General features: G+C 44.5%; 1 protein-coding gene across 1 annotated transcript in view; it reads right to left on the reverse strand.

Moving 5' to 3' along the window:
• Positions 1-13,953, reverse strand: part of LOC111971630 (choline transporter-like protein 1) — a 43,811-nt gene that overhangs the window by 811 nt on the left and 29,047 nt on the right. The window contains exon 15 of the mRNA XM_070446332.1: positions 415-495. Coding sequence (XP_070302433.1) covers positions 415-495 — 81 coding nt within the window. The remainder of the gene's footprint in view (positions 1-414; positions 496-13,953) is intronic.

Genomic DNA, 13,953 nt, shown 5'->3' on the forward strand with positions numbered 1-13,953 from the left:
CCCAGAATAGGCTTAACTAAAAAACAAACTCTACAGCCTATAAAATTGCACCAAACTACACWAACAATATTCTTGACAGATGTACTTATGTCACATAATATATTTGTTACTAAAAAAACTAAGTGTGCCATAAATTAATAAACAGGTTATCAAAAAATATTGTTGTCTCTGGGACTGGAGTGATATGTTAAACCTATTACACATGGATTCAAGAAGACTTCTGGGATGCCTTTGGTTTCTGTCTGCAGGTTTGGTTTTCAAGCAAAAGTCCCTCCTGCATGAGTCTACAACAATAAACAAATGGAGTGTTAAACTTTACTATTGTCTTCATCAGCATCATCATTTTGTGTGTATGACTCTAGATTATGGAGGTAAATTAATGTATTCTCTGTTGGAAAAGTTTGGTTAACTCACCATGGACTTCATCTCAGCACAGACTCCATCTGCATYGGACCGATCCCGTCCCGCCATATTCTTACTGTTCTCTACAAACTCCTAAAGAGAGAGAGCGTGTTGGGTGATGAGATAACAAGGTGAGCTCTGTTTAAAATGTGCAGAAACCGCTATTCGCCATATATAAATGGATTGGTACTCTGCAAAACACCAGTCTCAACTTCAACAGTGAAGAGGCGACTCCGGGATGCTGGCCTTCTAGGCAGAGTTGCAAAGAAAAAGCCATATCTCAGACTGGCCAATAAATTTTTTTTTTAAATGAAGATGGTTAAAATATCACAGACACTGGACAGAGGAACTCTGCCTAGAAGGCCAGCATCTCGGGGTCGCCTCTGCCAGTTGAGGACTTGTGAAGTGTCTGTTTCTCAAACTAGACACTCTAAAGTACTTGTCCTCTTGCTCAGTTGTGCACCGGGGCCTCCAACTCCTCTTTCTATTCTGGTTAGAGCCAGTTTGCTCTGTTCTGTGAAGGGAGTAGTACACAGTGTTACACGAGATCTTCAGTTTTTTGGCAATTTCTCGCATGGAATAGCCTTCATTTCTCAGAACAAGAACAGACTGACGAGTTTCAGAAGAAAGGTCTTTGTTTCTGGCCATTTTAAGCCTGTAATCGAACCCACAAATGCTGATGCTCCAGATACTCAACTAGTCTAAAGAAGGCCAGTTTTATTGCTTCTTTAATCAGGATAACAGTTTTCAGCTGTGCTAACATAATTGCGAAAGAGTTTTCTAATGATCAATTAGCCTTTTAAAATGATAAACTTGGATTAGCTAACACAACGTGCCATTGGAACACAAGAGTGATGGTTGCTGATAATGGGCCTCTATAAGCCTATGTAGATATTCCATGAAAAAAATCTGCCTTTTCCATCTACAATAGTCATTTACAACATTAACAATGTCTACACTGTATTTCTGATCAAGTTGAAGTTATTTTAATGGACAAAAATGTGCTTTTCTTTCAAAAACAAGGACATTTCTAAGTGACCTCAAACTTTTGAACAGTAGTGTATATAAGGCTGCGTCACGATTTTTCCACCCTTCCCAAAGTGAGCACAACATTAATTTAACAATGGTGGAAACTCCCTCTAGAAAATGATTACACCAATCCATTGCTTTTAAGTACATGACAGGTGGAGAATCGGTACGCACCTATAGCCTCCCATGCAGCCTCGCCTCCCCAAGGGACTTGTCCATGTAGAACTCTCGGCCGGGGCTACTGTCGTCGTGCTTTGTGTCCACGGCTAAGCAGAGGAAGAGCATGTCAACCACAATCTCAAAGATGGACAGGAAGCAGTGGGCCACCAGCCAGGAGAACAGGCAGACGAAGAGCAGGGGCAGCACCCACACCATGTAGTCCCGCTGGTAGTTGAGTGCCAACACACCAGCGAACGCCGTGCAGGAGACGGTCAGTACCTGGACACACACATACGAAGGAAAAGATGGAGAGAAAGGGAGGTGGGAAAGGGATAAAAGAGAGAGAAAGTGACAAAGATAGAGAAAAAGAGAGAGACAGTGATAGATTGAATAGTAATATTATGCTTGTAAAATAAACACAAATGACGAACTGACAATAAACAATTACAAAATGGCGCAGTGTCATGGAAATTACCACCAGGGACTCAAATTCAAACTTAAATGAATCATTCTTTATTATCAGCAAGGTGTAGAGGTTCCAACAAACTCTCATGTCAGGTCCGTTTTGGAGAAACTGATAGCATCACCTGTACGCCAAGGCGGAGAAGTGCCTTTTCTTCCATCAGGCGGACTCGTTTCTGGGCTATCGGATATCCACCGCGGGAGTGGAGATAGTCAGTGCAGTACAGTCGTGGCCTGTTCCATCCAACATAAAGGCGGTGCAGCGCGTCCTAGGTTTTGCCAACTGTTTCAGGCACTTCATTAGGGGTTTCAGCACAGTGGTGGCCCCTCTCACCTCCCTCCTGAAGAGAGGTCCTCGACAGCTTCGCTGGACTGAGGAGGCCTTTGAAGCCTTCCGTGCGCTCAAGGAACGTTTTACGAACGCACCTGTTCTGGCTTGTCCTGACCCGTCTCTGCCCTTCATCGTAGACGTAGATGCCTCTGAGGTTGGAGTAGGGGCTGTTCTCTCCCAACGCACTTGATCGCCACCTAAACTCCATCCATGCGCCTTCTACTTACGGAAGCTGTCTCCCACGGAGCAGAATTACGACGTGGTAGATTGTGAGTTGCTGGCGGTCAAGAAGGCGCTGAAAACATGGCGGCACTGGCTGGATTCATTCCTGGTTTGGACGGACCACCAGAACCTAGATATTCGAGCAGCGAAGAGGCTGAACCTGCGTCAGGCCAGGTAGGGCCCTATTCTTCACCAGGTTTGACTTTACCCTTTCCTACCGGCCGGGATCTAAGAACGTCATGGCCGATGCGTTGTCTCGGGTGCATGGCACTAAGGTTTGGAGGGAGAAAGTGACACCCATTATTCCCCTGTCCCGCATTGTGGCTCCTGTCGTGTTTTTATGTGGACATGGACAGCCCTGCGACAGGAGCCCTCAACTGCCCACTGTCCCGAGGGGCGTACCTGTGTGCCCTCTGATGTGCGAGACCGTCTCTTCGCCTGGGCACACACAGCATCTGTGTCGGGGCACCCAGGTATAGCCGTACTATCGTCTGTCTCTCCACCAAGTACTGGTGGCCCTCCTTGGCCCAGGATGTCCGGGTTTATGTCTCTTCCTGCTCCACCTGCGCACAGAGCAAGACATCTAGACACCTCCCTTATGGTAAACTCCACCCACTGCCGGTTCCACAACGACCCTGGTCCCATCGCTCCTTGGACTTTGTCACAGACCTTCCCCCCTCAGAGAGGTACACCACCATCCTGGTTGTTGTGGACCGGTTTTCCAAAGCCTGTCGTTTTATTCCTCTGCCTGGTCTCCCTATGGTCATGCACGGCGGAGGCTCTCTTCTCTCACGTCTTCCGGCAATATGGGATCCCGGAGTACATCATGTCTGACTGTGGTTCTCAGTTCACTTCCCGTGTCAGGAAGGCCTTCATGGAACGACTGGGGGTCACAGCCTCACCTCCGGAAACCGTCCCCAATCAAATGGACAGGTGGAAAGGGTAAATCAGGAACTTGGTAGGTACCTTCGTAGTTACTGTCAGGACCAGCCAGGGGAGTGGGCTGCGTTTCTGCCTTGGGCAGAATACGCACATAAATTCCCTCCGTCGCTCTTCCTCTAACCTCACACCCTTTCAGTATGTTCTAGGCTATCAGCCGGCCCTGACACCGGAGTCAGATCGAGGCTCCTGCAGAGGACGATTGGTTCCGGCGCTGAGGAATTATGGAACACAGCGCACACACGTCTTCAGCGCGTCATCCTCCGGTAGAAGGTCTTTCACCCCGGTGACAGGATCTAGCTTCCTACGAAGGACCTGCCCCTCTGCCTGCCCTGCCGGAAGCTGAGCCCACATTTTGTGAGGCCGTTCAAAGTCCTGAGGAGAGTCAATGAGGTGACGTACAGATTACATCTCCACGTCAATTACCGTATCTCACCCTCATTTCATGTATCTCTCCTCAGGTCGGTGGCATCTGGTCCCTTGGCTAGTGCTGGACCCCACAATGCACCTACCCCTCCCTTGGACGCCAAGGAGGCCCCTGCGTACTCCATCCGCAGGCTGTTGGACTCATGGCATCGTGGGGGGTCACTCCAGTACCTGGTTTACTGGGAAGGGTACGGTCCCGAAGAGCGCCGATGGGTTCCGGCGTGGGACGTCCTGGACCGTTCTCTCATTCGGGACTTCCACAGGCGTCGTCCCGCCGACCCACACTGTGTCTCCGGGGTGGGGGGGTACTGTCACACCAGCCTTTGTTTTGGCTCCCCCTCCTGTTTAGCTCAGGCGTTCTGCGTTGCCGGCATTCTAGCTGCTGCCAAACCTGCTGCTGGCAAACGCCCTTCACTCATCAACCACGGACTTGTCTCGTCATCATTACACACACCTGGTTCTAATCCCCACTCTATCACTGTATACAGTCATGGCCAAAAGTTTTGAGAATGACACAAATATTAATTTCCACAAAGTTTGCTGCTTCAGTGTCTTTAGATATTTTTGTCAGATGTTACTATGGAATACTGAAGTATAATTACAAGCATTTCATAAGTGTCAAAGTCTTTTATTGACAATTACATGAAGTTGATGCAAAGAGTCAATATTTGCAGTGTTGACCCTTCTTTTTCAAGACCTCTGCAATCCGCCCTGGCATGCTGTCAATTAACTTCTGGGCCACATCCTGACTGATGGTTGCCCATTCTTGCATAATCAATGCTTGGAGTTATCAGAATTTCGGGGGTTTTGTTTGTCCACCCGCCTATGGGGATTGACCACAAGTTCTCAATTGGATTAAGGTCTGGGGAGTTACCTGGCCATGGACCCAAAATATCGATGTTTTGTTCCCCGAGCCACTTAGTTATCACTTTGCCTTATGGCAAGGTGCTCCATCATGCTGGCAAGGCATTGTTCATCACCAAACTGTTCCTGGATGGTTGGGAAAGTTGCTCTCGGAGATGTTTGGTACCATTTTTATTCATGGCTGTGTTCTCAGGCAAAATTGTGAGTGAGCCCACTCCCTTGGCTGAGAAAGAAACCCCACACATGAATGGTCTCAGGATGCTTTACTGTTGGCATGACACAGGACTGATGGTAGCGCTCACCTTGTCTTCTCCGGACAAGCTTTTTTCCGGATGCCCCAAACAATCGGAAAGGGGATTCATCAGAGAAAATGACTTTACCCCAGTCCTCAGCAGTCCAATCCCTGTATCTTTTGCAGAATATCAGTCTGTCCCTGATGTTTTTCCTGGAGAGAAGTGGCTTCTTTGCTGCCCTTCTTGACACCAGGCCATCCTCCAAAAGTCTCCCCCTCACTGTGCGTGCAGATGCACTCACACCTGCCTGCTGCCATTCCTGAGCAAGCTCTGTACTGGTGGTGCCCCGATCCCGCAGCTGAATCAACTTTAGGAGACTGTCCTGGTGCTTGCTGGACTTTCTTGGGTGCCCTGAAGCCTTCTTCACAACATTTGAACCTCTCTCCTTGAAGTTCTTGATGATCCGATAAATGGTTGATTTAGTGCAATCTTACTGGCAGCAATATCCTTGCTGTGAAGCCCTTTTTGTGCAAAGCAATGATGACGGCGTGTTTCCTTGCAGGTAACCTTGTTGACAGAGGAAGAAAATTATTCCAAGCCCACCTCCTTTTGAAGCTTCCAGTCTGTTATTCGAACTCAATCAGCATGACAGTGGAGTGATCTCCAGCCTTGTCCTCGTCAACATCTCACACCTGTGTTAACGAGAGAACACTGACATGATGTCAGCTGGTCCTTTGTGCAGGGCTGATGCAGTGGAATATGTTTTGGGGATTCAGTTAATTTGCATAGCAAAGAGGAATTTGCAATTAATTGCAATTCATCTGATCAGTCTTCATAACATTCTGGAGTATATGTAAATTGCCATCATACAAACTGACGCAGCAGACTTTGTGAAAATGTATATTTGCGACATAACTCAGAAGTGTTCCTTATAAGCAGACAATCATCTTTTTAATTCTCTAACCCTGTGGAGTCTATACCCTATCTCTTGGACATGCTATAAGGTTTGTGGACTATTCTCTGATTCTAAGTTAAACCTAACAAAGAGTGTGCTCTCCGATTAATCAGTTAGCAGAAGGAATTGGGTTATAACCAAATTCCCATTTAAGGTGGAGCATCAGGTCTTTACTAATTTGTGGATAAAGGTCACGCTCTTTTAAGGCTCTGTTTAAACATAACTTCAGTACACTCCTGGAGCGCACTAAGCAGGTTCCCATTTCATTAGCAGGTACCATTTTTCTGTTAAGATGACTGTACTACCTAGGTTTTTGTACTTATTCCAAATGATCCCATTTTGCCAAAGTCGATGTTCAAACAACTGGACAACTACATTTCCAACTTCACTTGGAATAAGTCAAATCCACGAATGATAAGGTTATGTAGAGAACCTAAGCCGGCGGGCTGGCTTCATTTTTTACACTACTACTGGTCAGAAAATATATCTAAATGTGTTTATTGGGTTTCTACATTTGAAAACAAGGATGGTCCAACTTGGGCCATCATGGAGTTTAAAGCCAAGCCTTCCAACTTCTCCTGTCTCGCTCCTGTTTCCCACTGCCCATGAACCTTGGCAGCCATGTTTTGAAACCCATTGTCAAGAACTCTCTTAAAATCTGGTCCCAATTCCGAAATCACTTTAGACAAGCAAGCGGCTTCTCTCCATTAACATCTAATCATCTCTTCCCAGCATCACAGATTGACACAGGCTTTCCAGTTCTGGCATAGGAACGGTCTGGTGGTTTTCTGTGACCTATTTGTTGATAAACACATTTGTCTCATACGATATGCACATTTGTGGCCTGCTGGAGGTCATTTTGCAGGGCTCTGCAGTGCATCTCCTTGCACAAAGGCGAGTAGTGGTCCTGCTGCTGGGTTGTTGCCTCCTACGCCTCCTCCACGTCTCCTGATGTACTGGCCTGTCTCCTGGTAGCGCCTCATGCTCTGGACACTACGCTGACAGACACAGCAAACCTTCTTGCCACAGCTCGCATTGATGTGCCATCCTGGATGAGCTGCACTACCTGAGCCACTTGTGTGGGTTGTAGACTCCGTCTCATGCTACCACTAGAGTGAAAGCAAAGCCAGCATTCAAAAGTGACCAAACATCAGCCAGGAAGCATAGGAACTGAGAAGTGGTTTGTGGTCACCACCTGCAGAACCATCCTTTATTGGTGGGTGTCTTGCTAATTGCCTATAATTTCCACCTTTTGTCTATTCCATTTGCACAACAGCATGTGAAATTTATTGTCAATCAGTGTTGCTTCCTAAGTGGACAGTTTAATTTCACAGAAGTGTGATTGACTTGAGTTACATTGTGTTGTTTAAGTGTTCCCTTTATTTTTTGAGCAGTGTATATATTATAATGTATTGCAAATGAAAATACAGAAATATTACATTTACATAAGTATTCACATCCCGTAGTCAATAGATGCTAGGCAGCGATTACAACAGAGTCTTTCTGGGTAAGTCTCCGTTATTCTTTTACAATTCTTCAAGCTCTGTTAAGTTGGTTTTGATCATTGCTAGACAGCCATTTTCAAGTCTTGCCATAGATTTTCAAACTGATTTAAGAAACATTCAATGTCATCTTGGTAAGCAACTCCATTGTGTATATGGCCTTGTGTTTTAGCTTATTGTCCTGCTGAAAGATGAATTTGTCCCACTTGTCTGTTGGAAAGCAGACTGAACCAGGAGGTTTTCCTCTAGGATTTTGCCTGTGCTTAGCTCTATTCATTTTCTTTTTATCCTAAACAACTCCCTAGTCCTTGCCTATGACAAGCATACCCATAACATGATGCCGCCACCTCCATGCTTGAAAATATGAAGAGTGGTATTGGAAAACCTCCCTGGTCTTTGTGGTTGAATCTGTTTGAAATTCACTGCTCGACTGAGGGACTTTACAGATAATTGTATATGTGGGGTACAAAGATGAGGTAGTCATTTAACAATCCTGTTAAACACTATTATTGCACGCAGAGTGAGTCCATGCAACTTATTATGTGACTTGTTAAGCACATTTTTACTCCTGAATAAAGGGTTTGAATACTTATTGACTCAAGACATCTCAGCTTTTCATTTTTTATTAACTTGTACAAATTTTAAAAAATATAAATCAACTTTGACATTATGGGGTATTGTGTGTAGGCCAGCGACAAAATGTCCTCACCTACAGTAAATTTAATAAATTTTAAAATCAGGCTATAGCAACAAAATGTGGAAAAAGTCAAGGGGTGTGAATAGTTTCCGAAGGCAGTGTAAATGTAGGTGAGGATGAGGCGAGGGATCTCCACCAGGGGGATCCCTACCACGGTGCCCAGGTGGTAGCGGGCCAGACGCAGCATAGACGACAGGATGGGGGTCATGGGCATCTGGGATTTATTGCTGATGTCCACCAGAGGGTAGATGAAAAGAAGAGATAGGAATAGTCAATTTCATGCAGGACAGAGCTGGTTTCAAATAGTTAGTATTTTAATATAATATATAGTATTTTCTTTCAAATATTTTGAGTGATTGAGCCTGTATGGCATGCCAGATTGGTGGCGTTGGCACTTTTGGGACTATTCCATTTCTTCCTTGACATCAGGTGAGCTCAATCAAGTGCAGCTAATACATTTGACAGAAAAACAAACACTTTGAACCCTGGTCTGATAGGAAGCTATTTCCAAGTTAACACAGCACAATAACATCACAATTAGAATTCCATTAACTATATTGTTGGGTATACAGTACCAGTCAAAAGTTTGGACACACCTACTCATTCCAGGGTTTTTCTTTATTTTTACTATTTTCTACATTGTAGAATAATAGTGAAGACATCAAAACTATGAAATCACACATATGGAATCATGTAGTAACCAAAAAAGTGTTATATCAAAATAGATTATATATTCTAGATTCTTCTTTTCCTTGATGACAGCTTTGCACACTCTTGGTGTACAGTATTGCTTCCGTCCCTCTCCTCGCCCCTACCTGGGCTCGAACCAGGGACCCTCTGCACACATAGACAACTGCCTCCCACAAAGCATCATTACCCATCGCTCCACAAAAGCCACGGCCCTTACAGAGCAAGGGGAACAACTACTTCAAGGTCTCAGAGTGAGTGACGTCACCGATTGAAACGCTATTAGCGCGCACCCCGCTAGCTAGCTAGCCATTTCACATTGGTTACACTCACCCCCCTTTTGACCTCCTCCTTTTCCGCCGCAACCAGTGATCCAGGTCAACAGCATAAATGTAACAGTGTAGCTTCTGGCCCTCTCCTCGCCCCTACCTGGGCTCGAACCAGGGACCCTCTGCACACATCGACAACTGCCTCCCGCAAAGCATCGTTACCCATCGCTCCACAAAAGCCGCGGCCCTCACTGTATCTAGGCCCAGACTTCGGACAATTTTTCTTCCTGTAACCTGACTCAAAGCATGACAAACACAGACCCTCCCTTCTACATTGTGCAAGTGTAGAGTGGTTTGAACCATTACACACCATGCAATATTTCCTGTAAGAGTACCCTTGGTTAGGTGGGTGCTGCGGTCTTACTGTTGTCTGAGTGTTCTGCGTTAGCACACGATCAAGTAGGCTTATCAAGGATTGCATGCAGTTTCCCACAGTTTGATTAGAGGGTGTGACAATTACCTCACTCTGGTTAGGAGACAATGGACAAGATGTCACTTCATCTTCAAGTACAGGCGTCTAGACATGTGTGACCACCTGTCTCGCAGCAGCAGGGTGCTTTGACCTGGTCAGCATTTGGGCTTTCAATTCAGACTGATACCTTTCCAGACGTTCTTTTATCTCAGCTGCTGTCCACCAATCAGCTGTTTTGAACTTTAAAACCACAGAAAGAGAAGGATCTGGGCAGTTTTTCACAAACATCATCGTTACCTCTCGGCTGGAGTCCTCGATGCTCCGACCCTGCCTCCTCAAACACTCGTCGGCCACATCTACTGCCTTGTTCTAACGGATCCAGTACTCCATGGCATTATCTCATAGCACTGGCAAAGTGTTATAAAGATCGGCAAGAGGCATGGATGAATGTGTCAACTCACTGAAATGCTGTTTCAGTATATCTATTATCACTTTGGGGTTCTCGTGAGGTTTCAGAGATGTATTGCTGCAGAGTATTATCTTGATGTCTCTACCTCTCCCCAGAAGCTTGGACATGATCTCCTGTGACTGTTCTATGACCGGCACGCCCCTCTTTCTCAGGTAATCGTCCAAGAGCTCCTCCCATTCAAGTACTGAGTACTTGTCAGACCCCTCCCCTCTGAAACATGGAGGTTCTCTCACGTCAGACTGCATGACCAACTTCATACCAGATAAATGAAGGGAGGGTGTGTCAGTGAATGTCTGTCCTGCACTGGAGCTCTGAGCATGTGCGTCGCTATCCTCCTTCCTCTCACCTTCCTTCCTAATTTGAGMTGATATAGACTGTCCTATCTGATGGGCGAGTTGTGTGATAAGATTTCCCAAGTCAGGACTGGCCACCTCTGAACTATCTGAGGGGGTGTCACTAGGAATAATTACAGGAGCTGAGGGTGTGTCGTTAGGCACCCGAGTAGAGCAAAACTTTGGTGAATCTACAACATATATAGTTCTAGCTGGGGTCTGAGGTAACTCCCTGAAAAACCTCCCTCTCCGAAGACCCAGTTCAAGCTCATCACTTAAAACATGGTCTCCTTTTCCAACAATATAAGTCATATTCACTATCAATATACACAAATAAAATGAAATATATGTATCAACAACTTTGAATCAGTTAATCTAAGAGATATACCTTACAAAACAAAAGTTTATTTTTTCTTGTGTAAGAGATTTCACTCCCAACCTATTTATAGCATAGCAACTCCCGGCGACGAAGCTGGTGTTGATCAACGGCGGTTCACTATGATCCACGTTACGGCACCAATGTAACAGTATTGCTTCCGGCCCTCTCCTCGCCCCTACCTGGGCTCGAACCAGGGACTCTTTGCACACATAGACAACTGCCTCCCACGAAGCATCGTTACCTATCGCTCCACAAAAGCCACGGCCCTTGCAGAGCAAGGGAAACAACTACTTCAAGGTCTCAGAGCGAGTGACATCACAGATTGAAACCCTATTAGTGCACACCCCGCTAACAAGCTAGCCATTTAACATCGGTTACATTGGCATTCTCTCAACCAGCTTCATGGGGTAGTCACCTGGAATGCGTTTCAATTAACAGGTGTGCCTTGTTAAAAAAAGTTACATATGTGGAATGTCTTTCCTTCTTAATGTTTTTGAGTTAATCAGTTGTGACAAGGTAGGGGTGGTATACAGAAGATAGCCCTTTTTGGTTAAAGACCAAGTCCATATTATGGCAAGAAAAGCTCAAATAAGCAAAGAGAAACGACAGTCCATCATTACTTTAAAACATGAAGGTCAGCTAATACAACATTTTTCAAGAACTTCAGTTTCTTCAAGTGCAGTCGCAAAAAACAATCAAGTACTATGATGAAACTGGCTCTCGTGAGGACGGCCACAGGAAAGGAAGACCCAGAGTTACCTCTGCTGCAGAGGTTAGTTCATTAGAGTTAACAGCCTCAGAAATTGCAGCCCAAATAAATGCTTCACAGAGCTCAAGTAACACACACATCTCAACATCAACTGTTCAGAGGAGACTTCGTGAATCAGGCCTTGATGGTTGAATTGCTGCAAAGAAACCACTACTAAAGGACACCAATAACAAGAAGAGACTTGCTTGGGCCAAGAAACACAAGCAATGGACATTAGACCGGTGGAAATCTGTTATTTTTGGTTCCAACCGCCGTGTCTTTGTGAGACGCAGAGTAGGTGAACGGATGATCTCTGCATGTGTGGTTCCCACCATGAAGCATGGAGGTGGTGGTGTGATGGTACTTTGCTGGTGACACTCAGTGATTTATTTAGAATTCAAGGCATACTGAACCAGCATGGCTACCACAGCATTCTGCAGTGATACACCATCCCATCTGGTTTGCACCATCATTTGTTTTTAAACAGGACAATGACCCAACCCACCTGCAAGCTGTGTAAGGGCTATTTGACCAAGAAGGAGAGTTATGGAGTGCTGCATCAGATGACCTAGCCTCCACAATCACCCGACCTCAACCCAATTGAGATGGTTAGGGATGAGTTGGCCCGCAGAGTGAAGGAAAAGCAGCCAACAAGTGCTCATCATACGTGGGAACTCGTTCAAGACTGTTGGAAAAGCATTCCAGGTGAAGCTGGTTGAGAATATCCCAAGAGTGTGCAAAGCTCTCATCAAGGCAAAGGGTTGCCATTTTGAAGAATATAAAATCTATTTTGATTTGCTTAATACTTTTTTGGTTACTATACGAGTTCAAACAGGTAGTTAATACAGGTAATGAGAGGAGAACAGGAGGGCTTCTTAAAGAAAAACTAACAGGTCTGTAAGAGCCGGAATTCTTACTGGTTGGTAGGTGATCAAATACTTATGTCATGCAATAAAATGCAAATTAATTACTTAAAAATCATACAATGTGATTTTCTGGATTTTTGTTTTAGATTCCATCTCTCACAGTTGAAGTGTACCTATGATAAAAAATTACAGACCTCTACATGCTTTGTAAGTAGGAAAACCTGCAAAATCGGCAGTGTATCAAATACTTGTTCTCCCCACTGTATATGGGTATTTTGTTTGAATGTTTCTCCCTGAGTGGATATCTTAATGACATCCAGACACAAACCCATGTCCCCATTAGAACTGATCCTCTCTTGCCCACAGCTCTCACAATCACAGGTGGACATTTTTTATTTTTGTTGTTTTATTTCTCTGCATAAAAACGTTATCCAGAACATTCTGGGTTAAAACTCTGTTCGCATTCATGAATAGAGATACAGTTATAGGGAATCCCTTTTTCTACGGATACAGTATTACAAACGCAAATCAGGAGCAATGACTCAATATTACCACAACATAGGGATTTTCACTTATGGTAAACATTGGAAGCTGGCTTTTCATTTCTCCAAAATGCTATTTTTAAAAATGTTTTATTCTATTCCATAAAGGAAATCTTTCAACAGGGTCAAAATACATTGAGGGGTGGAGTTTTCCCACTGAGAAAAGTGCCTGTTGATCATCTGTTATGCAAGTTAGTCATCACAATTCTATTAGATGTACCAATGCAGCATTAGAAGAGACCATGATCCTCATTACCACAACCTAAAAAGACATTGATATACAAAAACACTTGTGGTGTACAATATTAGYAGTTWAAAAAAATAACAGTGATGACATGATGCATTTGAATCTCACACAACACTTCCACACACAAGAAGCTAAACTACAAAACACCAACTCTACAGCCTGTACAATAGCACAAAAACTACATGAACAATATTCTTGATGGATGTGTTACAAAAAGATATTGCGCTTAAAAAAAACAACAACCAAAGCTTTCATGTAWAATGTGCCATAAATTAACAAACAGGTTATCAGAAATATTGTAGTCGTGGGACTGGAGTGATATCATGGAAACGTTAGGAATGCCTTTTGGTTTCCGTCTTCTGGTTTGGTCAAGCAAAAGTCCCTCCTAATTTTATATGGTGAATAGTGATTATGCACGTATACACCAAACTCGCTTGTTTTCTACGATCGACACCAACACAGTCACTCTCTCTTCTTTTCCCTCCTACTCTCCTCTTAGGAGTTTGTTTGAGAAAGTAGAATATGGCGGGAAGGGATCAGCCCGAGGCAGATGGAGACGGTCGTGAGATGAGCCTATGGTGAGTTAACCAAACTTTTCCAAACAGAGATACATTCATTACCTCCATAATCGAGAGTCATTCACACACAAAATGATGATGCTGATGAAGACATAGTAAAAGTTTAACACTCCCATTTGTTTATTGTTGTCTAGACTCATGCA

Source organism: Salvelinus sp. IW2-2015, linkage group LG13 (assembly GCF_002910315.2).
Source record: "Salvelinus sp. IW2-2015 linkage group LG13, ASM291031v2, whole genome shotgun sequence".
Classification (NCBI taxonomy): domain Eukaryota; kingdom Metazoa; phylum Chordata; class Actinopteri; order Salmoniformes; family Salmonidae; genus Salvelinus; species Salvelinus sp. IW2-2015.